The sequence below is a fragment of the Ursus americanus genome, chromosome X, assembly GCF_024610735.1.
Source record: "Ursus americanus isolate L20-20 chromosome X, mUrsAme1.1.p, whole genome shotgun sequence".
NCBI classification, from domain to species: Eukaryota; Metazoa; Chordata; class Mammalia; order Carnivora; family Ursidae; genus Ursus; species Ursus americanus.
Window position 1 is genome coordinate 39,141,552 of NC_142164.1, and position 27,520 is coordinate 39,169,071.

Consider the following 27,520-nt stretch of genomic DNA (forward strand, 5'->3'; position numbering starts at 1 on the left):
CCATCACCTGGTCACACTAGAGCGGGGTTTCAGGGCTGAGGTTTTGCCAGGGTTTTACAAGAGCAAGCAGGAGGGGTGCCGAGGGGCAAGGGCCGCCCTGGCAAGCTCTGGTGTGAGGATTGTGTCTGCCGCCAGAGCCGCCTGGTGCACAGGCAGAGAAGGCGACTGCCAATGGAGAGTGGCAGAAAATGGCCAAAGAAAGCTCCCCCGGCAACCTGCCTTTTTGCCTGGCGCTTCCCCCGCTGGACTCATTCCTCTGGGTTAATGGGAGGCCCTCGGTAAAAAAGAATGATCCCAGGGGAGGGGGAGCCCAGCAACCCCTTATCAGCCACAGGGCCTTCCTGGGAGTCCATGTCCCACCTATGCCAGCTTATAAACGAGTAAGTGGAACTTGAGGAGGGTAGGCCCAGGGAGGCTGCCTTGAGGAGCAAGCAAACGAGATCCCCTGGACAGGGAACGCTGAAGATAAACGTCCCTCGTAAGGCTTCGGCACATCCCTGCTCCTCACAGCTGCTTCAGAGCTGGGTTCCCCGAGAAGAGCAGGAGAAAATCATCTTCTATGTCATGAGCTCTACTGCTCTTAGAGCTGCCTGCTCGGGCACTTTGTGGTCACTTGACAGCGAGCCCAAGAATATGTGGACACATCTGCCTGTGCCCCCCTGAGAGCCCGAGGCCACCAGTTAGGCAGGACCCACTGTGAGGCCCCTTCCCAGCAGCACCCCACCCATCTCTACTGAGCCAGCCTGGGGCAGGTCTCCCAGAAGCCCCCCACTATTCAGAGCACATTAGGCAGGTCATCATGTTCCCGCTCTGAGAAAGACTGAACAGTTCCCCTTCTGAGAGAGACTTTTCATTTTAACAGGGGTCCTCAACACTTCAAACCCCATGGTGACATGAACAGTGAGAATTTCCTTTATCTTGGCTGGTATCGGGGTATTTTTGGTCAGGACAGTTTTTTGTTTTTTGTTTTTGGTCTGCCCCCATCCCCCCCTCCCCACATACACACAGCGTTCCAGTTATATGGCTGTCACTCGCTCAAAATCAGGCCTGCTAGCCCCAAATCCCTCTTTGATGTTGCTGCCAGCTGAGACTTGGCTGCCCTGCTCCCGTGCTTCATCACCCTCCACTGCTCCCTGTGGGTGCCCTGTTCCCAGCTGACCCATCCCCTTCAGCTAAAGATGGAAATGGACCAGAGTCCCAGCATTAGTGGAGAACCAGGAGCACACACACGGGTGAATTATCCCTTTTATTGATGAGGTCGGGCCTTGGTTCCAGGTCATTAGTGGCCACTTACTCAATTAAATTGTGTTTGGGTTGGGTTTCCCAAGTATGTTTGATTTTCACTAGTCTTTCATGTTTTTAACTGTGGAATTGCTCTCAGACAGTGACTGTCCCCAAATTCAAGTGTTAACAGAAGGCGAATTCATGAATTTGCCTATATAGCTCTTCCCCACAGGAGCCATTAGTAAAGTTCTTTTTTTTTTTATTTTTTAATTTAAATTCAATTAATTAACATATAATTTATTCTTGGTTTCAGAGGTAGAGGTCAATGATTCATCAGTCTTATATAATACCCAGTGCTCATTACATCACATGCCCTCCTTAATGTCCATCACCCAGTTACCCCATCGGCCACCCCCTCCCCTCCAGCAACCCTCAGTTTGTTTCCTATGGTTAAGAGTCTCTTATGGTTTGCCTCCCTCTCTGATTTCATCTTGTTTTATTTGTTCCTCTCTTCCCCTATGAGGCTCTGTTTTGTTTCTTAAATTCCACATATGAGTGAGATTATACGATAATTATCTTTCTCTGATTGACTATTTAGCTTAGCATAATACCCTCTAGTTCCAACCACATCATTGCAAATGGCAAGATTTCATTTTTTGATGGCTGAGTAGTATTCCAGTGTGTGTGTGTGTGTGTGTGTGTGTGTGTGTGTGTGTGTGTGTTCATCTGTTGATGGACATCTGGGCTCTTTCCATGGTTTGGCTATTGTGGACATTGCTGCTATAAACATTGGGGTGCAGGTGCCCCTTCAGATCACTACATTTGTATCCCAGTAGTGCAATTGCTGGGTTATAGGGTAGCTCTATTTTCAACTTTTTGAGGAACCTCCATACTGTTTTCCAGAGTGGCTACACCAGCTTGCATTTCCACCAACAGTGTAAGAGGGTTCCCCTTCCTCCCCATTAGCAAAGTTCTAACACTTTTAGTTATTTATTAAGCACATATTTACCATATTGAGACTGTGTGCCAGGCACAGGTTCAGACTCTGGGGGTACAGTGGTGAATAAGATAAACCCCTACACCCACAGAGCTCGTATTCTAGTCGAGGAAGCCAACCCATGCTCACTGGAGACCTTGTGTGTCGCCCACTTCCGGTCATGGTCTTATCTGCCTGTGCCTTCAGTCCCGCTTGAAAGACCAGAGGACCTGCTGATTACTGACTGCTTGTGCCATCAAAGAGGCCCTCGAGGCCAGAACGTTCTGCAAGTTACAAGTTCTGAGTACAGGGGCGGATGGCTAAAGACCTTCAAGAGACTGAATTTATTTTTTTAAGATTTTATTTATTTATTTGAGATAGAAAGAGAGAGAGTGAGAGAGAGAGAGCGCACGCAAGCAGGGGTTAGGGGCAGAGGGAGAGGGAGAAGCAGGCTCTCCACTGAGCAGGGAGCCCAATGCGGGGCTCAATCCCAGGACCCTGGAATCATGACCCAAGCCAAAGGCAGACACTTAACAGACTGAGCCATCCAGGCACCCCCATAAGACTGAATTTAAATGTTGATTCTGCTTTCACATCCATCCCTCACGCTACCCCCGTCCCCGTTAGCAGTACTGGTGACTTGTGACACTGTGGAAACAAAACTTGGAACATGACAAAAAGTTCAAAATGCTAGACTTAGAAATAGCATTGATAGGGATTGATACGGCTGCTCACCCAGGGAGCTGTTGCGCCAGCAGCTTTTGGGGACCGGGACCCTTACTCATCATGGAGCATGTCACATTCACGTGGTCCTTCTAACTTCCCAGAGAACACAGCTATGCCACCTACAGGATGTCCACCAAGTCTGGAACCATAGGCAAATATATGTACGTATTGTTGTTAAGACGTCATCAGTCTGCAGAGAGTAATATGATGATATTGTCTCTGTTTCCAGACTTCGCGGTGTCATATCCACACAGCCACCTTGTGTGGCGTCTATGTTGGGAGGCAAGCATCATTCCCATTTCATGAACAAGGAGCTGGCAGCACAGGGGCTTTAGAGCCTTCTGAGCAGTCCGCCAGCTGGCTAGTGGCCAAGGTGGAAAAACTCTGGCCTCCTGATGTAGTTTCTTCCTGCTTGACCAAGTCTAAGTCGAATGGGTGCTAAAGCTGTGTTTCTCGGGGAGCACCTCCCCTGGCCTGTGCACTAGGGCAAGTCCCTCTCGATTCATACCATTATTCTCTAAGTGCCCAGGCCCCAGCTCTGTGGGCCAAGGGCATTATCAAGCAGCCTATTGTTGGAGAGAAATCACCCGGTGATGTCACCGATGCCTCCAGATTTTCTCCCAACCGCGCACGGGCCCCAGTGGCCCAAGGTGCGCAAAGACTATCTGCGAAACTCCCTTTTTCTCAACTGCTGAGCTAGTAACTGTCTATACTTGGCCATTCCTCAGTTTCCATATTTACTTTAGCTCTTCTGCAAGTCGGTCAACAAACTCCACAGTATTATTAGTTTTAGCAAATAACAGGATGTCAGAACTGTTGACCAGGATTCGTTACTTTGCTGTTAGAGCTCTATCCCAGGACATAGGGGCCAGTGTTCCCCTTATTTTTTAAGGTGTATGAGCTTTGGCAGGGAGCCTTTCCCCGGGCAGGCCCACCGTGCTCCGCAAAGTCCACGGGCGTGTGAAGCTGCTCCGCCCACAAACTGGGTCTTTGCTTGGTGGTACCAAGACATCTGAAGGTAGATTCTCCCCCCCAAAAAATCAATACAAATACTCTGACTTTTCCATTTTTGTGCTTTACCCTTACACTGCTGCTGTGGCCTTTAAAGCAAGTCTGTTCTTGGTAAGGTGGCTTCGGGACTTCACATTCATGTTGTCGAGAAGGGCGGGGGCGGGGGATGGTATTTTAAGCTGGCACTAAGCATTTCCAGGCTTTGGCCCCAAAATATCTTCCTCTTCCAACCCCACCCCCCTGCACTGCCTGTCTCAAGGAGCAAGAGAAGAGGTTAAAAGGGTCACTCTGTTGCTGACAGGCAACCAGGAAGTCCAGGCCTTGGGGGAAGCATAGCCTTTGTTTATTTAAGCCCCAAACCTAGCAGGCAGTGTAAATTAAACATAAAAATAAAATAAAATACCAAAACACAGGCCGGATGCGTGCCATGGAGAGCATCGCATCCCCTTCTGCGCTCCCTTGGGAGAGGGGAGTCGGTGAGCCATGGGGGCAGCCTTCTTGCCAGGGAGGAGCTCGCAAGCCACAGGAGGGGTGAGGATGGTAGGGGCAGGGAGCTGAGGTTTGGATCACGGTGCGGATGAGCATGTTTGCAGAGATCCTGGTGACTCTTTGTAGTCAGCCGCAGCGGGCTCCTGAGCGCGGGAATGAGTCACACCCCTCCAGCCAACCTTCCAACGAAGGGACCCATGTTTGACCTAGCGGTGACAATCACAAGGCAGGCAGAGAGCTGGCTCTTATAGAGGGAGGGCAGGGCTGGGTTAACGGACCAAACTGTGCTGTTGGAGAAAAATCAGCCCTTCCCTCTTCTCTCCCTCTCCGCGGGGTTCTTCTCCCTTCCCACCCTGGGATGCCCACCCTTTGCGTCCCCAGCCTCCCAGGCCGAGGGTTCCCACCGACAGCTGTGAAGTGTCTCAGAAGCAATCTGCTCCTCCTAACAGAGAGGCAGAATTTGCCAGAGAGTGACTTATAAATCAGAGCAGGTTCGTGTTAGCCTTTTAATAAGCAACTCTCCTTCGTGTTCTGATCGAGTGTTTTCAGGAGCGAAAGGGAGAGTGAAAGGCCAACAGACATGAGGCCTGGAATATGCTGAACCCCATCTCGCTGTATTATCCTAAGTAGGTCTTGGCAACCCTGACACTCTGGGGACTCTTTGGGTAGACCCTGTCTTGGCTGTCACCTTTAGGCCAGTGGTTCCCAAAAGCAGTTCCAGGGACCGGGGACAGAAGAGCTGCATCCAACCCATCGGAAAACATCCTTCCCAAGCCACACACCATCCCACTGGATTTTCTAGGGCTGGATCCCAGGACGTCCAGATGCTCCACAAGCTTCCCCAGGCAATCCTGACATTAAGAATCTCACGAGGACCCATTTCTTTCCGTCTGCAGCCCACCAGCAAGGTCTCCCTGCTGTGTGTCCCTCGCCTTCCAGTGCTGATCTGACCGCTCTGTTGAACATAATATGAAAACTGAGTTCTTCCTTGAGTATTTGTGATAGTGGCGGACGGTGGCCCTTTCCCAGGGCTTTTGGCATGGAGGAAAAAAACGATCCTAATTCCTCAAATTACGAAGAGGTCCCAGGATGATCATAAGAACCCAGGAGTCTGACTCGGATGGTGACGTTTCTAGGCACTACAGTAGTCGCCAGGCAAAGAGCTAGTGCTGAGAGGACTTCTCAGTGCAGCCAGTCACACATGGCGTCTATGCCAGGGCTGGCTCTAGTCAGAACTGTCCTCCTGACGAGCCGGTGAGGGCCATTTCTTAGGCGTTCGTATGATTGATTATGTACACGTAGTACTTGATTTTTTTATTTCTCTTTTATTTTCATGTGTGATTGACGTCTTTGAAAACTGTGGACCCGGCGGCACCAGGGCTCCCTGTTCCTGGTGTGCAGTGTGAGGCTTCAGCTTGTTGCCCTCTCCCCACCGGTCACCTATGATGTCTGCCCTGTGCGCAGCCAGCTCTGGATGGCAGAGAGAGCCAGGGCTATGTCTTTTGATACTCTGGCTTGGTCTAGAGTGTCCTGCCTTGCCACCTTGCCATGTCCTATTGCCTTTCTACTTCTTTCGGGCCAGGAAGAAGCGGGAAATGGCGAGAGAGACAGCAAGGCAGAGAGGGAGGAGAGGCAGGGTGCCCTACTCCTGCCTGTCGCTGTGAATGGGGCTTGGCGAAAAGCTGAGAGAATGTTTGCATAAATGTGTGTGTGTGCGCGTCTGTGCTTCTCTTTCCTCCCAAGGAGGTGTGTGTATCCCTTGTCAGCAGCTCTCAAACCAGGCCAGGAGGCTTTCCTTAACCCTCCCAAGACTCCTTTGAGTTCCCTAGTACTGTTCCCTTGGCTGGGGGCGGTGCGGGGGCGGCTGCCCAGGGAGGAGCTTGCCTCGTGTCTCTCCTTCCTTTCTGTTCGGCTGAGTCGTGTGTCCCCTGCGCCCTCCCACCCCTGCCCTCACCCCAGCTAGGCTGCCTTCTTTCCATCCGGGAAGCTCCAGGATGGGGCTGCGGGGGTGACTGCAGAGTGGGAGGCCCTTTGCAATCGGCAGAGCCCCTCTTCACCAGTCAGAGTCCCACCACAGAGGATCAAGGAGCTTCCTCAAGTGAGCCCTTGGTGAATAGCTCTGCTGGGAGGTTAGCGAGGGCCTGGGGCGTACAATGCAGGAGCCCGGGCAGGCTCACAAAGCTTGCCCATCACGGCCCAGGAGCCCAAGCTCCCGAAGAGGCTGGCATTATTACTGTCCTGTTGTTCCCCGGGAGACCTGTACCACTACAAAGGTCAGCCATTCTATAGCAGGGCCCACAACAGAGCCGGCTGCTCCACCTTGGCCTCTTCATGGGCCTCTTGTCTGCTGGCTCCACAGCCCCAACAAGATCCTCCTGGTTCTTGTCTTCCAAGCATTGCCAATAGCCGCAAGCCCTTCACATACCACTCAAAGTAACCCTGGCAACTGCCAGGAAAAAAATGGCTTGGAATTTTAGCTCTCGGGGCTGCTCCACGGAGCAAAGGGATGGGGAGAGGCCCTACCAGTGTCTCCCTGGCTCAGAGAGGCTGGTGCAAACAGGAAGAGCGGCCATGTTCTTGTGACTTTCTTTCTTTCCCTGCCCCCCCCCCCGCCCTGCAGGCTGGAGTGCGCTGGGATTCCCAGAGGGTGGGCCGTGACCGGGGGAGTAGAGGCCATTGGCCTGCCTGAAGATGGTGCGGGTCTGGGAGGGTGAAGTGGAACAAAGGTTAAGACCAAGAGGAGCCGGCCAAGGAAGGAAGGCCGAGAGTTTGGCAGGTGACCCCCACCTGAAACATGGACACCCGTCTCAGAGAGCAAAGATCTATGCTTTGTTTACAAACAAGGTTTACAAACACCTCCGTTCCCAAACCCAGAGGGTTCAGGAAGAGAATCAGAGTGAGACTGCCTATGGGCTGCAGTGTCAGAGGAACCTTCGGTCCCACAGAAACTCCAAGCTTTGCGGCTGCTCTGTTATCCCCGTCGAGATGGGCACGGGCCAAGGGCCAGGGTGGGGAGAAAAAAAGCACAGCCAATTCTAAGGAATGAAGGGATGGCAGGGGTGCGGCCCTCCCGAACCCGGAGCTACCCTTCCACCCACCCTCAAGCCCTAGGCTTCTTCCCCCCAAAGCAAACATTTCACTGAGATCGAACCCAGGATATTCTGGAAGGAAGCACAATTTTTGACTTGTACTACCAGTTGGTTTGTTTGCTTGGTTGAATTTCCCCGAAACTGGCCTTGCACTTTGAATAGGCATTCAGTCAATCTTGAACTGAATCGAGTTGAACCGACTTGAATTGAATGATCAGGGCGATGTGGAGAGGGAGGAGAAGGAGGAGGCGATCCCATTCACCAAGGTTAATTTTGCAGTCTCTTCTTCAGGAATATCTGTTTCTGGCTAGGAGCTGGGTAGTGGGGAGGGTGGAAAATGAGAAAAGGGCTTGGAAAAAGTATGGAGGTAAATTTTCCCAGCTGCGAGGCATAAGGCAAAGGGAGACAGGCATAAATATTGACACAAGGTTCATGAGATTTAAGATCCACTGAGCTAAACAGCACTCCCGGATCACGTTGCCAATACTTCCAGTCTTGCCGAGACACCAGGACAAACCGCCTGCCCTTCAGGGTTCGCCACCAAAGTTGGAGTGATGCAGATGGCCCAGCCAGGAGCACTTTCTGAACCTCTCTGCATGAGGGGGAGTGGGCGGACTGCCCTGTCAGAATGGGGTTTGGTTCTGCCTGTCATCCCTCGAGTCACTAGGAGATTGTTTGTGAAGCTCGCATGGGACCCCGTCCGCGAGGGAGCTGAAAGGCACAATTCATTGCTCCTGTCATCATTTGGTGTCAGGGTTTGGCCCAAATCGGTTGTTGGAGCTGCTTCTCCAAGACAGTGGCCATCTCCACCAGGGTTCTCCTCAGGGTCCCTCCCACCATCGCCTTCCGCATCCACGTCCGCATCCTCCTCCCCGTTTTCCTGGCCCCCAGAGTCGGGGGTTCTGGGCCTTGGCCATGCGGGGCAGTTCACATGACCCACAGAGGACAAGGCGCTTTCTCTGTCACCGTCTTTCCTTCTTGCTTCCCTCCTTCTGGACTTTGGGGATTTTCCATGAAGCCAGAGTAACGACGTAAGTGGCAGTGGCCTTCCTGTCTCTGGTCTTCCACACTGGAGGGGAACCAGAGGGGAAGAGAGAAGATAAGACAGAAGCAAGAACAAATTAAGCGATGGCATTTCAGCCTCCTTATTCCCCCCGCCTCTTCAGAAAAAGGGACAAGTAAGTAATTAGAAGTCGACAGAGCTTCAGCCGGAAGGGGGCCGGGCGGAGGAGTCCGTGGAGAGGGCTGGTTTTCAGCCGTCCCATTAACTGTGCTAGCGCGCCAGTGCTCAATATCCTTTTTGATTTCCTTTCCCAGCTCCTAACCCTGTGTTTGCTTTGTGGCTTGTCCCACACCTCGCACATCGTGTCTTTTTCCGCTTCTCCTGACACAAGACCCTGTCTGTTGCTGGCAACATCGCCGAAATCTTTGGGTGGAACATTCCCTGTAGAAAATAAGGAAGACTTGCCTATAAAGAGTTTCCTTTGGGCTGCATAGTACACAATCCTTCAAGTGTGACAAAAAGGGAAGTGAGATGTTCCCCCCTCTTCGCCACCCCAACCCTACTGCACCCACCCTGAGTCTGCTCCCCACCCCTCAGCAGCGTGCTGAGATCTGGCCCACGCGTTCTGTGGGCCTGGACTGCCCGGTCTCTGTCCCGCTGTCCCGTGGGAACCCGAAGTAGGAAGCACTCTAGTCCTAGAGAGTCTGGCTTTTGAAGTGGAACCAGGCCGGTGGGAATGCTGAGACACTTCTTCCAGCTCAAACAAGTCGGCTTCCAGTGCCTCCTAAGACGGAGGGAGTCGGCCCTGTCCTCACAATGCCACCCTGCATCTAGAAGGACGCCCCTGAGAGAGGGTAGGACGGCTGTGTCTGTTTGATTGCAGAATCCCATGGCCAGAGGGCTAGACCCGAGTGCCAGCAAAGGCCCGGCTGCTGTTGCTAGGCTGGCTCTGGGTCCAGCCCAGTTTGCCGGGTGTAGGATGGAAGAAGGGAACTTGGATACATTCACACAAGGTTGTTGGGCTGTTGAATGCCTAGTCCACTGTTGCCTGCGTGGGCCCACCTCCGCAGAACATAGGGACACAGAGAGCCCCATGGATCTGCACTTTACTCAGAAAAGTTAGATCAGATCATAGATATCTTGTACAGCACAAACTCGCACTCACTCACTGCAAGGTTTGGCGCAGATATTCTGGGCAGAGGAATTTTCTAGTGTGCCAGGGGTTAAGGCAGAAAACCTTTCGGATTCCTCCTCCTTCTTCCCCTCTCCCCCTCCTCCTGGCCCTTGTTTTGAAAAATCCCTCTACAGGGGCATTTAGGTCCATTGTCTTGCCTTAGCGAGCTCTGGGATCCTGGGATCCAGCCATCATTTCGTTTGCTAATGGTGGATCCTAAGGCCTCAAGGTGATCACTTCTCACTTGGCTGGCAGCTGGCAAACTAGAGGTGTAGAGGGAATGAGAGTGACTGAGTGTGGGCTGAACCTGGGGCATCCTTTTGAAGTTGTTTTTTAAAACTAAATCCCTGATAGGAGCTTGTTTTCTTGTGGTTGGCTTCATTCTCCTAAAAGCTGAGCACAGCAGGAATGGGGGGGGGATTAAGGATGCCATTTAGTGGGGCCCTAGAAACTGGAGGTTTGCCTGGACTATGACTATGATTTTCAGACTACTTCCCTTATTTGGGGTACTGTCTACCCCAGGGCTACAATATGTGGCTCCATTGCGGGGGCCACCCGGTTGGATTAACAGCTCCTATTTCCTAGACGGAGCGAGCTTTCTTTGAGGGCTGTGGGGCTGCCTTTTGAAATGATGTGGGTGAGCCCAGCCCCCCTATAAGGTTCACTTGGACACTTTGGATGTGCTTCTGGTCCCCCATGCTGCTCTCCCCTGCCACGGGTGTCAGAAAAGCTAGCTGTGCTGACGCTGTGCTGACGGAACTCAAAGTCGGCCTCTGGACCACGTGTCCTGCCCTTCTTCCTTTCTTCCTCCTCACCGCTTTCCGGCACCTCCAACCCAGCCCCCCACTGCATTTATTTATTTACTCAACACACCTACCCCCTACCCCACTACTAAGTGTGGTAGGAACCAACTTGGTCTGTAGGTCAGGAAGACCTGGTTTGGAGTCCCAACTCTATAATGTATTAGCTGGGTATCTTGGGCAAGGTAGCCTCTCAGACCCTTGGTTTCTTCATCTGTAAATGATGCTGACCGTGCCTATACCACAGGCTTTATGCTGTGGCTGGTGCAAATGTCTGGCCCATAGCTGATGCTCACTTAATGGTAGCCATTATTGTCAGTGGGTCTCAAACTCAGCTTTTTTTTAGAAAAAGATTTTATTTATTTATTTTTAGAGAGAGAGCGAGCGTGCATGCACGAGCGGGGGGGGGGGGTGGTGGCTGGGGAGCGGGGAGGGGGGTGTAGTGAGAGAAGCTCCAGCCAACTCTGCACTGAGCACGGATCCTTGATGAGCCCAGGGAGATGTAGGGCTCACCATGGAGCTCCATCTGAGATCATGACCTGAGCTGAAATCAAGAGTCAGAAGTTTAACCAATGGAGCCACCCAGGTGCCCCATCAAACTCAGCTTATCTGTAGTAAGTGTCTTTAGGTTACAATTCAAACAGCCTTGCTTGCAATTGATTTCTTTTCCTTTCCCTTCCTCAACTCCCTTGATTTCTCTGCCTCTGCCTCCCTGTAAGGAAGTTCCCCTGGAAGGATCTGTTTTCTTCTGTCCTGTGCCTCGTCTTCCTGGAGGTGGTTTTTTTCTCTGCCAACCTAGCTTATTTATCTTTTTTTTCTTTTCAACATCTCCCTTGGAATTTTGGGGGTGGGTAGCAATAGTTAAAGAAAGATTTACAGGCCAGTGGCAGGTCTGAAACTCTTCCTAGGGCCAAGAAAGCTCTGTGTGGCACAGAGGGCAGATTAATATATCAGGGAATTCCAGTATCAATTAAGCTTCTGATTTAAGAAAGCTTTTTTATTCCCTCAGCTAATGTTCTTGATGACCTATAAATAGAGTCTGCCCTTTGTTCTGCCTACTACACACAGCTGTGTGCAAACAAACACCTTGTGGGAGGACTTGTGACCTAAAAGCAACATAATATCCTGAGATTGGGAGGGTCTTCCACCTCACCTAGGGTGAAGAAAAACACCACCCTGGGCTTCTGGGGCCGGTTTGCTTAGATAGTTCCCTTGTCAGCACTTGGCCAATAGAATGGCCCTTGTGCATTTGTTATTGTAGGATCCAGGGGGAGCCCCGCGTCATGGTGGCCAATACTGGCTGTTCGGTGGCATAAGTGCACTGGCCGCCTGGAGAAAAGCAAGGCCTTAAGACTGGGCCTAACTGGGGCCTCGGCCGGGGTGTCGGTGCCAGGCACCTGGTTAGGAGAAATATCCTGAGGCAAATAATAATTACCTTCTTTGCTGATAAGGGGCCCTAGTACTTTTCCAGTAGCATGATTGCATTAGGGTATTTCTTTGGACCACAGCCTGAATCACAAACTGATTCATGGGCACTGGCCCTAGCTTCATCCAGACTATTGTATGTGTGGTGGAACCCAGTGTTCTCCTTATGGCCCTGAGTTGGTGTAAATAATACTTGCGGTTGCATCATCACCTGTCCCTTCTTCAGGCTAGGTTGCGCCCTCTGGCTGCAATTCCGCATCTGTCCACCAGGTGGCCTCACTTAGGACAGAGTAGGAGCAAAGCACCTCAAGCCTCTGCTGCCTTCTATTTTTTATGCTTGAAGCTGAAAAGAAGGAAAACGTATTTTGATGAAAACATATGTAACTCTTAGTAGGCAACAATCACCTCATTTTCCTTGTAACTCCGAATCGGCGTTTTCCTGAAGTAGCCTCTTTTTTTTAATTTTTATTTATTTTTAAATTTATTTATTTATTTATTTAAAGTTCCATGATTTATTACTTGCGTATAACACCCAGTGCACCATGCAATATGTGCCCTCCTTAATACCCATCACCGGCCTATCCCATTTCCCCTCCCTCCCCTCTGAGGCCCTCAGTTTGTTTCCCAGAGTCCATAATCTCTCATGGTTCATTCCCCCTTCTGTTTACCCCCCCCTTTCTTCTTCCCTTTCTTCTCCTACCGATCTTCCTACTTCTTATGTTCCATAAATGAGTGAAACCATATGATAATTGTCTTTCTCTGCTTGACTTATTTCGAAGTAGCCTCTTAACCCTACCTATGGCTGGACCCATCACCAAGCGAATGTTTTCCTGGGATGGTTTGTAAGTAGCCTTGTTTCATAGTTTTGTTGTCATTTGCTCTTTATAGGAAAGTGACAAGATCTTGTTTTTAACAATATGGACATGAAATCCTGGATAAAGTTGAATGTATTTTCTCTGCAGAGTAGGATGTAGAGACCAAAGGAAAAGGGGCTGGCGTCTTGTGGTCACTCCAGCACTCACTCCCCTGCTGTCTCCCCCCCTCCACTTCCTCCGTCACCCACCTGGCCCCCAGCTTCCCCCTTGTACATGTTCCCCCACTCCTCTGAGTTCTTGGGACACTCTCTTGTCCTGAGCATGTCACAGATCTGTGCATGTGTCAGCACACAGAGGGGTACCTCCAAAGGAGGGGGATCAGTGGATAGTTGCTGGGGTTGGGGCAGACCAGTGGGCCGGCTGGCTGGGTGATGGGACATGCAGGTGACAAAGTATGTGAGCAGAAGAGAAGGCTGAGAAGGCGGGGGCGGCAAGGAGGTGAGGCTCCTGACTGTGTGGGCAGGTACCCAGGGCGTGTGGTGTACTAGGGCATTGCAAAGCCATGGGGGGGGGGGGGTGTATGCCGGCTGACACCTGAAGAAGAGCTTTGAAAACCAGCCAGCGCCCCCCCTTTACTGAACGCTCTCTGCTCTGGTTAGGGCATTCGTACTTATTTCTCGAAGAATCCGCTCCAGTTTGGTTTGTACCAATCTTCAGAGCCCTCTTTGGAGATGCCAGTTGGCACAGGAAAGTGCTGAACTGTTTACAGTCCTAGCCTAAGGTTCAAGGGAGGGGATGTGGTTTAACTGGACCACAAAGCCCGGTACAGGACTCATTTGCATGGCCCCTGACGCCATGTGACGCAGCCAGCTCCTCCTATATAAAGAAGCAGGAGCCGAAATATCTCCGAGTCTGGGTTGGACTGTCCGCTGTGGAGTTTGTGACACACTAGGTGACACCCCTCGAGTCACTTCCCTTCAACTCTGAAGCAGCTGCCTGGCTTCGGGTCCGATCGGCAGCCTTCGACCCCCCTCGTAGCCCCCGGGCCCGACTCGCAGAGCCCAGCCCAGTGCAGCGCGCCAGCAGCCGGCAGCCGCCCAGCCCGCCCAGCCCGCCCAGCGCTCCGCGGCCGCCCGAGCCATGAACGCCGAAATGTATCAGACCCCCATGGAGGTGGCGGTCTATCAGCTGCACAATTTCAACATCTCCTTCTTCTCTTCCCTGCTTGGAGGGGATGTGGTTTCCGTTAAGCTGGATAACAGGTAAACCACTGGCCACAGCTCCCGAAGCCGAGGCGCCGGCGGGGGCTGGGCTGCGAGCGGGATCTCCGAGCGAGCCGTGCGCCGCCGGTCCCCGTTCCCCGCGGTGCAGCATCCTGGGAAGGGGCGGGGGTAGGGGACGCAGAGAGGGGGGTCACCGCCGCGCTGGGAGCCACCGTCGGAGCGTCCCTGCGGCCGCTGCGCCGTGAGAAGGAGCTGCTGCAGCCCGAGGCAGAGGCAGCCGGAGGCAGAGGGCGGCGGGGCCGGGCCGAGCAGGGCTGGGCAGGGGGCTGGCCGCGCGCCGTGCGCCGCCGGGGAGCAGGCCGGAAGCTTCCGAGCCGAGGAGGAATTCCTAGCTAGCTTCGGAGCGCGGTAGGTTCGCCCGCGGCCCTTCTGGCCGGCGCCGGAATGGGCCGCGGGCGGGGGGACTCCCTGGGCCGCGCGCCCCCATTGTTTGCCTGTCGCCCGGGCTGGCCGAGCAGGCCACGCTCGCCCGTGCGCCCCTAGCCCTGCGCGCGGCTCCACGCGGAGCTCTGGGCGGCAGCGGGGGCGGGGGGAGCCAGCCCGGCTGGGAGGTGCAGCTTCCTGCACGGGCTTGGGGGACAAAGTACCCGGGACTCTGGGCCAGGGAGGCAGGGAGGCGGGAGAGGAAGAACCAGGGCAGATGGAGAACTTTGGCCGCAGCTGCCAGGTGCTCAGAGTGGAACCAAGTGGGTAACGCGGTCGCTTTGCTTTTTGTCCTGGCAGTGCCTCTGGAGCCAGCGTGGTGGCCATAGACAACAAGATCGAGCAGGCCATGGTGAGTGGCATCACTGCGTCATTCCCAGCCCCAGACCTAGCTGCTGCTTATGTAACTTGGGGCAGGACTGAGGGGGTGGGTGCAAAAGCCGTTTGCCAAGAGCCTGAGGAAGCCAAAAGCCTGCTTCCCCTCCCCTTGGAGGCTCTAGGTAGCGTCAGGTCAGAGGGGCAGCTTTTTAGGACATTTGCAGTCTGCCCTGGCTGGACCCCCTCCTCTCACCGTCCCGTCCGTCTCTTTGCTGCAGCCTCTGGCTCACCCCTGGGCCGGTGGCAGGGCAGGGAGCTCAGACACTCGCATTTGTCTGCAGCTCGCATTTGGCAGGGGCGGGAGCTCATTGGATGTGAGCACACTGCAGTGCCTCTGCAGAGCCTGGGCTGGGGTCAGGAGTTGGGAGGAAACAGGAAGCAAAGCACCCCACCCCTTCTCCCTCTCCTTACCAGGTAGAGGTCAGACTCCACCGAGCAGCCAAAATGGCTGCAGGGCTTGGGGCATCCAGCCGTTAGCCACCACTTCCCTGTGCCCTGGCGCCCAGTGACACAGCCCCCTGCCCCGGCGGGGTCCTCAGATTCAGAGCGGATGCACCCATCCTGGCACCTTGCTCGGGGCCAGTGTCCTGTCGGGCCATGCTGCCCCGCAGGTGCAACCCCAGCCTGGTGTACTGGGCCCTATGGCGGGGAGGAGGCTCCAGAAGAGCCAGTTCCGTCCTCTTGGGCAAGGTGTGTCCAGCAGACAGACCGTATGGGGTGCCCCGCAGGTCCTCCCTGGGAGGTGGGCCAGCAACAGGGCCTTAGGTGGCAGTGGGGCTAGAGCCAACCGCCGGCAACCGACCCGCAGAGGACTTCTAAGTGGCCGGCTTTGAGAGTCACTAGAAACTTGCCGAGGGGGATCCTGTGCAGCTCAAAGCTGGGCTCCCAGCTCGGGCATGGCCCAGTCGCGCAGCTCTCCTGGGTGAGGCCGAAGCGCTCCGGAGGAACAGGGCCTCAGGGCCATCGTGCTGAGGGGAGGCCGGGGCTCGGTGGCCCAGGGAACACCCCGATGGCAGGGTGACCGCCGCAGAGGGCCGGCGATGGCTACCGGATGGCTTTGTTGTGATTCCCCCGTGGTAGGATCTGGTGAAGAATCATCTGATGTACGCAGTCAGAGAGGAGGTGGAGATCCTGAAGGAGCAGATCCGGGAGCTGGTGGAGAAGAACTCCCAGCTGGAGCGCGAGAACACCCTCTTGAAGACCCTGGCGAGCCCAGAGCAGCTGGAGAAGTTCCAGTCCCGTCTGAGCCCCGAGGAGCCGGTTCCCGAAACCCCGCAAGCGCCCGAGGCCCCTGGTGGTTCTGCAGTGTAAGTGGCTCTGTCCTTAGGGTGGGCAGAGCCACTAAACTTGTTCTACCTAGTTCTTTCCAGTTTGTTTTTGGTTCCCCAAGCGTCATCTCACGTGGAGAACTTTACACCTAGCATAGCTGGTGCCAAGAGATGTCCTAAGGACATGGCCGCCTGGGTCCACTCCAGTGACAGACCCCTGACAAAGAGCAGGTCTCTGGAGGCTGAGTTGCATGGGGCCTCGTCACCCCCCCCCCGGCCAGTGAGCCTCTCATGCCACCGTGCCCTGGGGGCTCCCAGGGCCTGGGCAACTTAGCTGCAACTGGCAAAGGAGAAAGGTAGTGTGAGCTGTTAAGCCGGTTTACTCCAGAAAGCATTAGGGGTCTGTTTTTTTCATTTCCATGGACATCTTCGGCAGCTTCACCTGACAACGACTGTTCCTATGAAGAAGCCACTTGTGTTCTGAGCAGAGGCAACCTCTCTCTCCTCTCCTGCCTGGTCAAGGCAGGGCCACAGATAGGAGAGATCGAGCCAAGTCAGCCTTCTGTTGGTTAATATGGTCTAATGCATGGCTTTGTGCACAGCCCAGTGTGGGATTACGGCTTTGGGATGACCGCTTACAAAGTTCTGTTCGGTTAGTGTTGGCATAGTTTTCTATATAGCCATACATGCGTATATAAACCCATAGGGCTAGATCTATATCTTAGTGTAGCGATGTATACATACACATACACCTATGTGCTGCAGGCCCTGACTGGCTTTGGGGGTATCAACGGGTCCCTTGTCTCTTCAGGCTAGTTCTTTGACTGTGTTCATTCACCAACTTGATCCAGTTTGTCCTTTATGTTAAGTAAGACGACAGAGTAAAGGCGGGAAGGGGGCCAGCCTCTGAATGCGGCCACGGATGCCTTGCTGCTTCAGCCCTTGTCCCATCTGTCCCCTGAAGACATGGGAGGTCCCCTTTCCAATGCCAAACCCACCATTCACTGGTGCTGACTACATAGAATGGGGTTGAGAGAAGATCAGCCGGGGACTTCACATTGTCATGCAAAAACTTTTGTTCTTTATGTTTGTGGAAAACTCTCAAGTGAACTGAATGATTGGCTTGCTGGTGTCCCCTTGTGCACAAGGGATGGCCAAGGGGATGGCTTTGACCCAACGGTGCCTGGGTGATGTGCTCAGGGAGCTTGTGTCTAGGGGGTTCTGTGGCAGTGAACACTTTCCACTTTCTGGCACCTTATCCTGATGTTATGTCTCCAGGATTTGGATTTGGATTTTTCAAATGTAGCTTGAAATTTCAATAAACTTTGCTCTTTTTTTTTCTAAAAATAAACCTGGCGTCTGAGTATAACTGGAGTGGGTGGCTGGGGGCACTGTTTCTCCGACTCCCTGAACATTGGTGAGCACCCCCTAAGTGGCAGTCCAGTGCTACGTCCTTGATCTGGCATACCTGTCAAAATACCCCCATTGTACGGGTGAGGAGACAGGCTCGGTCAGCGTAAGTGACTTACCCAGAGTCACATGGCTATTATCGCGAATTCGGACTCCACCCCACGTCTGTCCCTCTGTGCTGCTCCTGCTTTCGTTAGACTGCTTCAGAGTGAGTGGAGAGGTGACCCGTAATACATAACCTCAGCTCGAGGGGCCGATTTGGGAGGAAGCAGACCCCAAGGAGGCCCAGAAGAAAAGGGCAGGGTATCCATGTGAGGGAACCAAATAAACACAAGTGGGGCTCTTCCCTCTTCTGAAAACATCAGGATCACTTCGTGCATCCTCCTTAACACCAATCCACGTGAGACCCTTGACCTTGGCAAAGGAGCTAAGAGGACCCTCGTGAGAAAAGGACACGGAATGTATGCCGTGCCCAAACCGAACCCCCCCATCCCCCCAGGAAAGGTGCCCTGGACCCCTGCTGATGTACTTGTCGCTGCTGATAGTTGGCTCACAAACCCTACCAGGTGTGTGGCATGGCCGGGGCTGAGGCTCCTGACTCCACTTCCTTCCTCTGGCTCCCTTTGGGGTCCGTTCTCACCCGTCGCCCTTTCCCTGGCCCCAAGTCTCTGGCATCCGGAGTCCTGCCGTTTCCCTGCTTCTATTGGTGGGCATTCCATGTCCCCTGTACTGTGTACTGCGCTCTGCTGTGTCCCCCGGGAACGATCCCCTTCCATCTCGGCCTCTTACAGCATCTATGCCTGTCCCTTGGCCCTGTGAAATGGAGCAGAACTCCCTGATTTTCCTGAGCCACAAACCTCAAGGACCAAGAGGCCTCGTCCCCCTCCCTTGCGCCAATCGCTGGCCAAATACATTCAAAATGCCACGCTTCCTTTGCTGTCCAGGTCAGACGTGATGGCCTGTTCCTTTCCAGTCGCCAGAACTCTCCTTCAGAACGTGACAAACCCCGGCTTGCTGGCCTCTCAAATCCCAGTTGCCCCACCTGCTCCTAACCTCTCTACTCCCGATGCCAAGGTCATTGTCTGGCCGGCCCATTTGACCAGCGCATGCACATTTCACAGCTGCCGGAACAAACTGGACCAGGCAGCCGCCCGACCCACACGCGGCTCTCCCCAGTTCCCGAGCCCCTCCCCCCACGAAGCGCCGAGGGACTTTTTGACTCTTCAGTTCATCTGGAGACTTCCCACACCCACTTTGCAGCCAAACAAGAACCCACAGTTGCAAAAAAAACAAACCCAGAAGATGGCTCAGCAAACCCTCGGCCCACTCTGGTCATCCAGCCCTTCCCTGCAAGAAAGGGGAAAAAATTGGCCCGCGGTCCCATAGTGGGAAAAAGAGAACAGCTTTGTTTCCTAGGCAACCACGACTAAACAGAGACAAACACTAGAGCTTCTGAGGCCACAGTGGTTGCTAGACTAGATAAGAGGAACTTTGTGGCTGTTAGTCACATCCAGGAGCCGCACTTTGTTGTTCCACAGAAAACCAAGTAGGGGTGGGGAAAGGCAAAAAGAACACGCTGCTCCTGGAAGGAGCTTCACGGGCTTTGGGGTTCGGGGCTCAGCTGGTCCAGCTGGACCCAGAACAAGGGAAAGAACCGGAGGAACAGCGGCGCTAATGCTCCCCTGCCTGGGCATGCCTCCTCTCCACGAACCCTCCTATCTCTTGTCTCATCTGATCCCCACGGCCGCCCTCCCCATGCTGCTCCATGCCCTTGCTCGTGAATGTGGAACATTCTGTTTCTTGACCTTAGAAAAAGAGGCAGTTATGATTTACGTCCATTTGGCAGACAGGGAAACTGAGAGCCAGAGAGCTTGGTGCTCCTCCCCCCCGCTCCCATGTACCCCACGGGCCAGTGGTTCCCGGCCTCCGTGACAGCACGGACCCTTGGAAAATGTCAAAAATATGCTCGGACTTCCCCCAACCCAACAGTAGTTGAAATTTTAGCGTTCATTGAGAGAGAGAGAGCGAGAACACATAATGACAAACAGTGACTGAATTCAGTGGCGCTTTTAAAGGAATTCATTGTATTTGCCACAAAAGCAGAGAGGTGGGTTTGAAAAGTAGAACAGAAATGTGGGCGGTAGATTATTTACAGACAAGGACTACTGGGGTACAAGGTGCAAAGCTCTCTGGCTGGGAACCACCACAGAGAAAGGCTTTCCTGGTTGGGCTCCTAGAAGGAACCCAGGGGGCAAGCTGATCAGGAAGCTGGGCAGTTGGAACTGTGGTGTAGGGAGGATTCTAGAAAGATCATAGGAAAGAAGTCCCACAACCCGCTGTCCCTTTAGGCTATTCTGAAGTGGCCCTAACATCATCGTACGTATTCTGGAACAATCTCTTGCTTTCAAATCTCACCCCCTCTCCTCCTAGTTGGTTAGAAATTAATGAACATAACTAGAGCTTTGTAGACAGCCCAGTTCCTCAGGTTGTCTCATGCAGAGAAGCTCACTGGAACCCAGGTACTTAATAGTTAACCACCTCTGCTAGATCAGGCAAGGTTTGACAGAGAACTCCTTCAGGTAGCCCTTCTAAGCAGAAGCGGTTTCCAGGGAGAAGCTGGCTGGAAGGGGCCATCATCACGATAATTAGTAATAATAGCGAACACTTCCATGGCCCGCACTTTGGCCCAGACACCATTCTAAGCCCTTTGACATACATCACCCCTTTGAATCCTTCCCACAAACCTGTGAGCATGCACCATTAAGATTCCTGTTTTGCAGATGGGAAAATGAAAACGCTAAGGCAGGAAAAGGGAAGCGACTTGAGCCGATGTCATAGCGCCAGTGATGGCAGAGCCAGGATTGGCGGAGAGGGGAGACAGATACATTGAGAAACAGGCCGGAGAATCTCCACAGTTTTCAGAATTCCTCCTGTGAAAGCAGCAGTGTTTCAGGGACCGGTAGAAAGGAGACCACCCCAAAGTAACGGAGGGGCTGACGTAAGATTAAACATGACCTTTGGGCCTCCGTAGGGGGATGGGAGTGAACGGGGAAGGGGGAAAGAGGGAGGATGGGAGGCCAGCTTGGCTGGCTCCCCGCCAAATGAATTGAGATAGGATCTAATAGGTCTGAGGGAGCCATGGAAGGCTTCTAAGCAGGGCAGTGGTGTGATGTCAAAGACATGTGCAGAAGATGGGTGCTGGCAGCTGGAGAGGCTGCAGCCGAGAAAGGCTAGCCGAAGGCAGGCCAGCTGTTGCTCTAATCCAGGTGTGAGGTGATGAGGGCCGGCCACGGGCAGGGACAGGGGTCCTGGAAAGGAGACAAAGGGACAAAACCAAGAGACACCGAAAGGGAGCGTTTCTCTAAGGGAGGTCCGCAACCCATCCGGAGCAGGTAGGTGGGGAAGTTGCTTTCAGTGCAGATCCGGGCCCTCGCCCAGACTAAAGAGGGGAGTGGCGCTCGGGAGCTGCTCACTCTCCTGGTGATGCTGGCGGATATGAACTTTTGAAGCGCAAAGTGGAACATCAGCACGACCCGGTCACAGAGCAAGTCCCGGAGCAGAGAGCGAAAGAGCCATGGGTCGAGGATCACTGAGAGTTTTTGTTTGGTTCTGTTGTTTTTAATCGTGGCACCATCATCCGCCTCCGGAGCCTTTTCAGCTTCCCAGACAGAAACTCTGGACCCCTTAAATACCGAGTCCCCCGCCCACACCAGCCCCTGGTGACCCAACAGATCTGAGTCTGGAGGACTGAGAGACTCGGGACAGACGGACAGACAGACACACTGAAGGAAACAGGTGTAGGAACAGGGCTGCGGATTTTCAGAGGGGAGATGAATGCCAAATTTGATTTGCAGCCCAGCTCGACATATTTACATATGGAAATAGCCTGAAACCAGCTGTGGAAGTCCAGGGCTAGAGCAGCTGGGGCGCCAGCCGTGGGGGTGTCTGTGGGTCACAGGAGCGGCAGCAATGATGGGAGAGGACCCGCGCCCCCGGAAGTGGGTGCAGAGGAGGCCAGGCAGAGGCCCAGAGCCGCACCTTGGAGGCCGCCCCCAGAGAGGCCCCGTGAGGGAGGAGGAAGGGCCAACTGGGGTGGTGTCAGAGAAAGAGACAGGAAACCCCCCCCCCAAGGGAACATTGAGGTCTGTGATCTCTCCGTTTTTATCCTTTGGTCCATTTTTTTTTTCTGACGTTTCCTCTTCAGAATCCTTCTCAAGGCCCACCACCTGTCAAAATAAACTAGTCCCTAAAGGTCTCTTTGGGGTAGCTGAGGTATTCTAAGAAGAGGAGTCAGGAGTCCTGGGGTATAGTCCTGGTCTTTGGCCAACAAGCTGTGTGACCTGGGGCAAGTCACTGGTGTTGCCAGACCTGTTTTCCCACGTGCAAAACAAAATGATTACCCAGGATCATTTCTAAGCCCTCTGCTTAGTAAGTAACCCAGGCCAGGAAGGGCCAGCCCGTTAGCCATGAGACTTCTACACATTACCTCTTTGCTCTAGGCCTCAGTTTCCCTTCCAGCCCCCAGATTCTGTTCATCCTCATATATGAGTTCTGATCAGGTTGCTGGAGAAATATCCACCTTTAAAAATCAACGCATGGCAGGGTGCCTAGCTGGGTCAGTCAGTAAAGCATGTGACTCTTGATCTCGGGGTCGCAAGTTCAAGCCCCACGTTGGGCATGGGAACTACGTTAAAAAAGAAAAAGGAAAAATCAACCCATGGCTCAGTGCCCCAATACCCCATGTAATTTAGTAGAGCCGGGAGTCACCTACAGCCTTATCCCAACCTTTCTCGTTTCACAAAGCCCTTCTGATTGTCCATATTGTAACAACACACAAGCTCTGAGTCACCAGACTCAAATGGGAGAGGGTGGGTGAGTTGCACGGGAGGACGTCTTTGGATCGGCACAGGAATAGGGTCGCCTCTGAAAGACTTGTGTCCGATGTAGATAACTGGGGCGAGCAGGAAGGGAAGGAAAAAGAGGTAAGTCGGAGTGGATGGGCGAAGGAGAACAAGAACTAGAAGAAGAGGACTGTGAACAAAGAAGAAGGGTGGCCCCAGCCCATTGGACCTTCCTCTGCTGTTTTGTTCTTGTTCCCCTGATGAGCTTCCTGCTGCCACCACCTAAGAGAAAACAAAACAAATTCTCTACCAAAGACTGACTGTGTGGGTCCTGAACTGCACCAAACATCTCATCTTTGCTGCTTACTGCCATCCAGAACCCAGGCATTTCAGGTGCGAAACTAACTACTCATCATGGAGAAGCATCTTGAGGCAACAAGCGATGTCCCAGCGAGTTCAGTAACACCTGGGATAAGAGAATAGAGTAATATGCCATTAGGTCTGGAGGGGGCTGTCCCAACCTCCTCACCCCCAGAGGAGGACCCGGAAGCCCATAGAGAGAAACAGCCTTGTCCCAGCAACTCACAGGGTTGGCAGAATGAGTCCCCTAGTGTTACAGATCGACCCTCTCACTCTGGGCCTCAGTGTCCCCATCTATAAAATGAGGAATTGGACCAGAGCAATAGTTCTTTTTTTTTTTAAGATTTATTTATTTTATTTTAGAGAGAGAGAAAGCACAAGCAGGAGTGGCTGAGGGAGAAGGAGAGAGAGAGAATCTCAAGCAGACTCCCTGCTGAGCGTGGAACCCGATGTGGGGCTCAATCCCACGAGATCCCACAACCATGAGATCATGACCTGAGAGGAAACCAAGAGTCGGACGCTTAACCCACTGTGCCACCCTCGTGCCCCATCAGGGCAATAGTTCTTAACCTTGGCTGTACCTCGAACTCACCTGCCAAGAGTTTTAATGCAACCTGATGCCTCAGCCTAATCCCCAGAAATGTTGAGAAAATGGGCCTGGGATTAGAATTTGTGCCTAGGCAATTTAACGCTCCCCGGGTGATTCTTGGATGATCGGTGAAGATCGATTCAATCTTGACATCTGGATCCATTCATTCAACAAACATTGGCACCTACTGTGGGCCAGGTACTCTGCTAGGCACAGACCAGGTCAGACATGGACTTGGTGCTACTGGAGCCCATTTCATGTTACCATATGGAGAGAGCCGATGAGACAGGCTGCTTCAGGCTTAATAAAGGTGGTATTCTCTCCTGTCTGACGTGTGTGTGTGTGTGTGTGTGTGTGTGTGTGTGTGTCTCAACTGATTCCAATTGCAGGCGGAAGAGAAGGGGTGCTATTCATCAGCCTCCTCAAACTCTAAAACATTCTGTTGGGGAGGACGGGCAGTATACAAATAATTCTACCATCCCTTCCCAATCACCTCTGCATGCTTCTCCTCCTCTACCTGTGGGAGCACCTCTGGGCTCCGCTCCGCCCCCTCTGCAGTCTTTCTCTGGTCGGGGCCACTCACTCTCAAGGTCTTAAGCAACATCACCATCCTAATGACTCCCAAATTTACATTTCCAGTCCGCAACATTTCCCTGGGCTCCAGTCTCAAATACCCAGCTGTCTCCTGCACAGCTCCCTTTGTAAGTTTCACCAGCCCCCATTTGTATGTTTCACGAGTATATCAAGATCCCCTGATGGAAGTCTTAACTCCTCCTCCCCTACTGGTCCCACCTCAGTGTAAGGCACCACCATCCATCCACAGCTGTTCAAACCAGAACCCTTGATTCCTCCCTCCCCCTCAGCTCCCACATCCAGTCCTTTGCCCATTTAGTCTGCTTGACCTTCAATAGTTGCACCCCCAAATGCCTCTATTTCTTTCCAGCCCTGTTCCCACTACCCAGGCGAAGCCACCCTCATCTTTCACATGGGCTCCCTGTCCCACATGGGCAAAAGTCTCACACACTGGACTCCCTGCTTGCCCAGTGGACCTTGTCCAAGTCCACACAGCAGCCAGAGTGACTTTCTTAATGAGAAATCAGATCCTGGTGTTCCCTTGCTTGAGGTTTATCAAAGGCTTATCATGGCACTTAGGATAAAGTCCAAACTCCCTCCCACGGCCGGGGAGTGCCTATGTGATCTGGCCTCTGCTGACCTCTCAGGCCTTTTCGCGTGTCACTCCCCTGCTCTTGCCAAGCTCCAGCCCCACCAAGCTTCTTTCATTCCTTAAACAGCCCTCGGAGCCTTTGTACACGTGGGTCCCTCAGTCCAGAATGCCCCCACCAGCACCGCCACCCTGCTCTCAGAATGGCCATTTGTTCCTATCCGCTTTTGCCCATAACCCTGTCTAAAGAAATTTCCCTCATTGTTTCTTTCCCTGCGTTTATCCCAGATTGTAATGACTAATTCACATATTTTTGTTTGTGGTTTCTACCTTACTGCACTTGGAAGCTCCTCGAGGGCACCCCTGTTTTGCTCACTGCTACACCCCAGGATCGAGCACAGTACCTGACACGGACTGATTAATAGATAAATTTATATGAGTTTCAGATATTGTGGCAGGTGATGGTAGGTTGGGGAAGAAATCTGTGGATGGAAATGGGCAGGGGGAGTTTTCCCAAAGTCTTTCAAATCATACAAGTAAATGGCCTGTTGGTTACATCAATTACAAAAGAGATGAATTATTTATTCTTCTAATCATTTTTAAATTGAACCTGTCCTGTGCATCAGGCACTGGGCTAAGCACTGAGAATATTGGAGCAAATCTGAGAGATGTGATGTGGGTTCTCGTGGGGCTTATTGTGAAGGGAAACTGCATACGGCCCAGTGGTGTTTCTATGCTTCTTGACTAAGAAAATCCCCACTGTGGGGGCACCTGGGTGGCTCAGTCGGTTAAGCATCTGACTCTTGATTTCAATTCAGGTCATGATCTCAAGGGTTGTGAGATGGAGCCCCCCACTCCATTCAGCATGGAGTCTGCTCAAGATTCTTTCCCTCTCTCCTTCTGCCCCTCCCCACCACTCACACAATCTCTGTGAAGGAGAAGAAAGAAAGAAAAGAAAAGAAAAGAAAAGAAAGAAAGAAAGAAAGAAAGAAAGAAAGAAAGAAGGAAGGAAGGAAGGAAGGAAGGAAGGAAGGAAGGAAGGAAGGAAGAAAGAAAGAAAGAAAGAAAGAAAGAAAGAAAGAAAGAAAGAAGAAAGAAGAAAGAAAAGAGAAAGAAAGAAAGAAAGAAAGAAAGAAAGAAAGAAAGAAAGAAAGAAAGAAAGAAAGAAAGGAGGCACCTGGGTGGCACAGCGGTTAAGTGTCTGCCTTCGGCTCAGGGCGTGATCCCGGTGTTCTGGGATCGAGCCCCACATCAGGCTCCTCTGCTGGGAGCCTGCTTCTTCCTCTCCCACTCCCCCTGCTGTGTTCCCTCTCTCGCTGGCTGTCTCTATCTCTGTCAAATAAATAAATAAAATCTTTTAAAAAAAAAAGAAAGGGAAGAAAAAAGAAAATCTCCACTGTTTCCTTTAAGGTTTTCTACATGCTCACTTTTCTCCGTATCCGTATTTTAACCCATAAAACTCCACCCCATTATCTGGAGTGACTTGTCAAGCTACAGTTTCATTTAGGGAGTGAGGACAGTGTTACGATTAGCTCTGATTCCCATAACAGAAAAAAATACTAACAGTTGCTTTAAAAAGATAGAAGTGTAGGGGCGCCTGGGTGGCTCAGTCGTTAAACGTCTGCCTTCAGCTCAGGGCGTGATCCCGGGGTCCCTGCTCCGCTGGGAGCCTGTTTCTTCCTCTCCCACTCCCCTCTCTCGCTAGCTGTCTCTCTCTCTCTCTCTCTCTCTCTCTCTGTCAAATAAATAAATAAAATCTTTTTAAAAAATTAAAAAAATAAAAAGATAGAAGTTTATGTCTCCCATAAGAGAAGTCTGAAGACAGGCAGTCCAGGGTTGACAAGGTGACTCTAAAGTCACCAGAGACCTAAACTTTTTCCAAGCTGCTGTCCCACTCTATTTAGCATGTTGCCTCATTGCCCATGAGGGCGGCTCAAGCTCTGGCCGTTGTATCCACAATCCAAACATCAGAAAGGAGGAAGGGGAAGAAAAATCACTCCTTCCTTTTGAGGAAGCTTCTGAGAAATACCACACAACACTTCTGCTTAACATCTCCTTGGCCAGAATTTCGTCTGGTCACTCCTCCTGAGGCAGCCTTTCTTTAACTGGGCACATTGCCATCCCCAAACAAATCCAAGTTTCTGTTTTTAAGGAAGAGAAGAAGGGATGTTGGAGGCAGCAACCAGCAGTTTCTTCCCTAGGAGTGTGGATGTACTGAGAGGTGAGAAGGAGGGAGAAGAAAAGAGGAAGCAGGCACAGAAAATGCATCATAAAAGGCTCTGTCACTGTTGACTTCCACAAAAAGGGACGTGCCTACTGCTGTGGGCCCAAGCTGGCTGGCAGGCATGGTCATCTGCCCTGGGAAAGGAACCAGCAGAGTACACCCTTGGTTGGCGGGGGGGGGGGGAGTTCTGCGGCTGCAGAACCATTTTCCTAGAATTGTTCAGCCAAGGTGGCCTCAGGAGGTGACCCAAGAGGCCTTTCACCAAAGAGATTCCAGAAACTGGGAGCCCGGCCTAACCTCTTAAATGTCTTCATGGAGGTAAAAGGGATAGTGATCCCTAAAATGGGCAGCCACAGGTCAAAAGCTGGGGCTCCGATATCCAAAGTCAAAATTCCAGAGAATCTCCTTTCAGATTTTGGTGGCTGTCGAACTTGGGGCTGCAAGAGGCCTTGTAAAGCCTCCAGTCCGGCCTCATCCCACCAATCACCACCATCTCCCACTCTCCCACCTCACACTCAGACAGGCTGCATTGAGATGGTAATTTGAAGGGATTATTTTTGGGGCGCCTGGGTGGCTCAGATGGTTGAGCATCTGCCTTTAACTCAGGTCATGATCCCAGGGTCCTGGGATCGAGTCCCAAGGCCAGCTCCCTGCTCAGCGGGGAGCCTGCTTCTCCCTCTCCCTCTACTGTTCCCCCTGCTTGTGCTCTCTCGCTCTCTCTGTCAAATAAATCAATAAAATCTTTTAAAAAATGAGGTCTATCGAAGGAGTTATTTTCTATGGGAATGTAGCTTTTCGCAGACCAAAAAGATCTTTGTGGGTAAAAATTACCCAATTACACCCAGTTCCC

The 27,520-nt window shown here is 52.5% G+C and overlaps 1 protein-coding gene across 5 annotated transcripts in view; it reads left to right on the forward strand.

The window, feature by feature from the left end:
* The window catches only part of TSC22D3 (TSC22 domain family member 3), a 62,470-nt gene extending 45,035 nt beyond the window's left edge, over positions 1 to 17,435 (forward strand). For 4 of the 5 annotated variants that reach the window (XM_087860319.1, XM_087860320.1, XM_087860318.1 and 1 more), the window contains exons 3-4: positions 14,739 to 14,790; positions 15,897 to 17,435. In XM_087860319.1, coding sequence (XP_087716445.1) covers positions 14,739 to 14,790; positions 15,897 to 16,127 — 283 coding nt within the window. In that variant the 3' untranslated portion in view covers positions 16,128 to 17,435. Of the gene's footprint in view, positions 1 to 13,626; positions 13,995 to 14,738; positions 14,791 to 15,896 lie in introns of those variants that run through there. The other variant, XM_087860322.1, reaches the window with a different exon arrangement.
* The last annotated feature ends 10,085 nt before the right edge of the window (positions 17,436 to 27,520 follow it).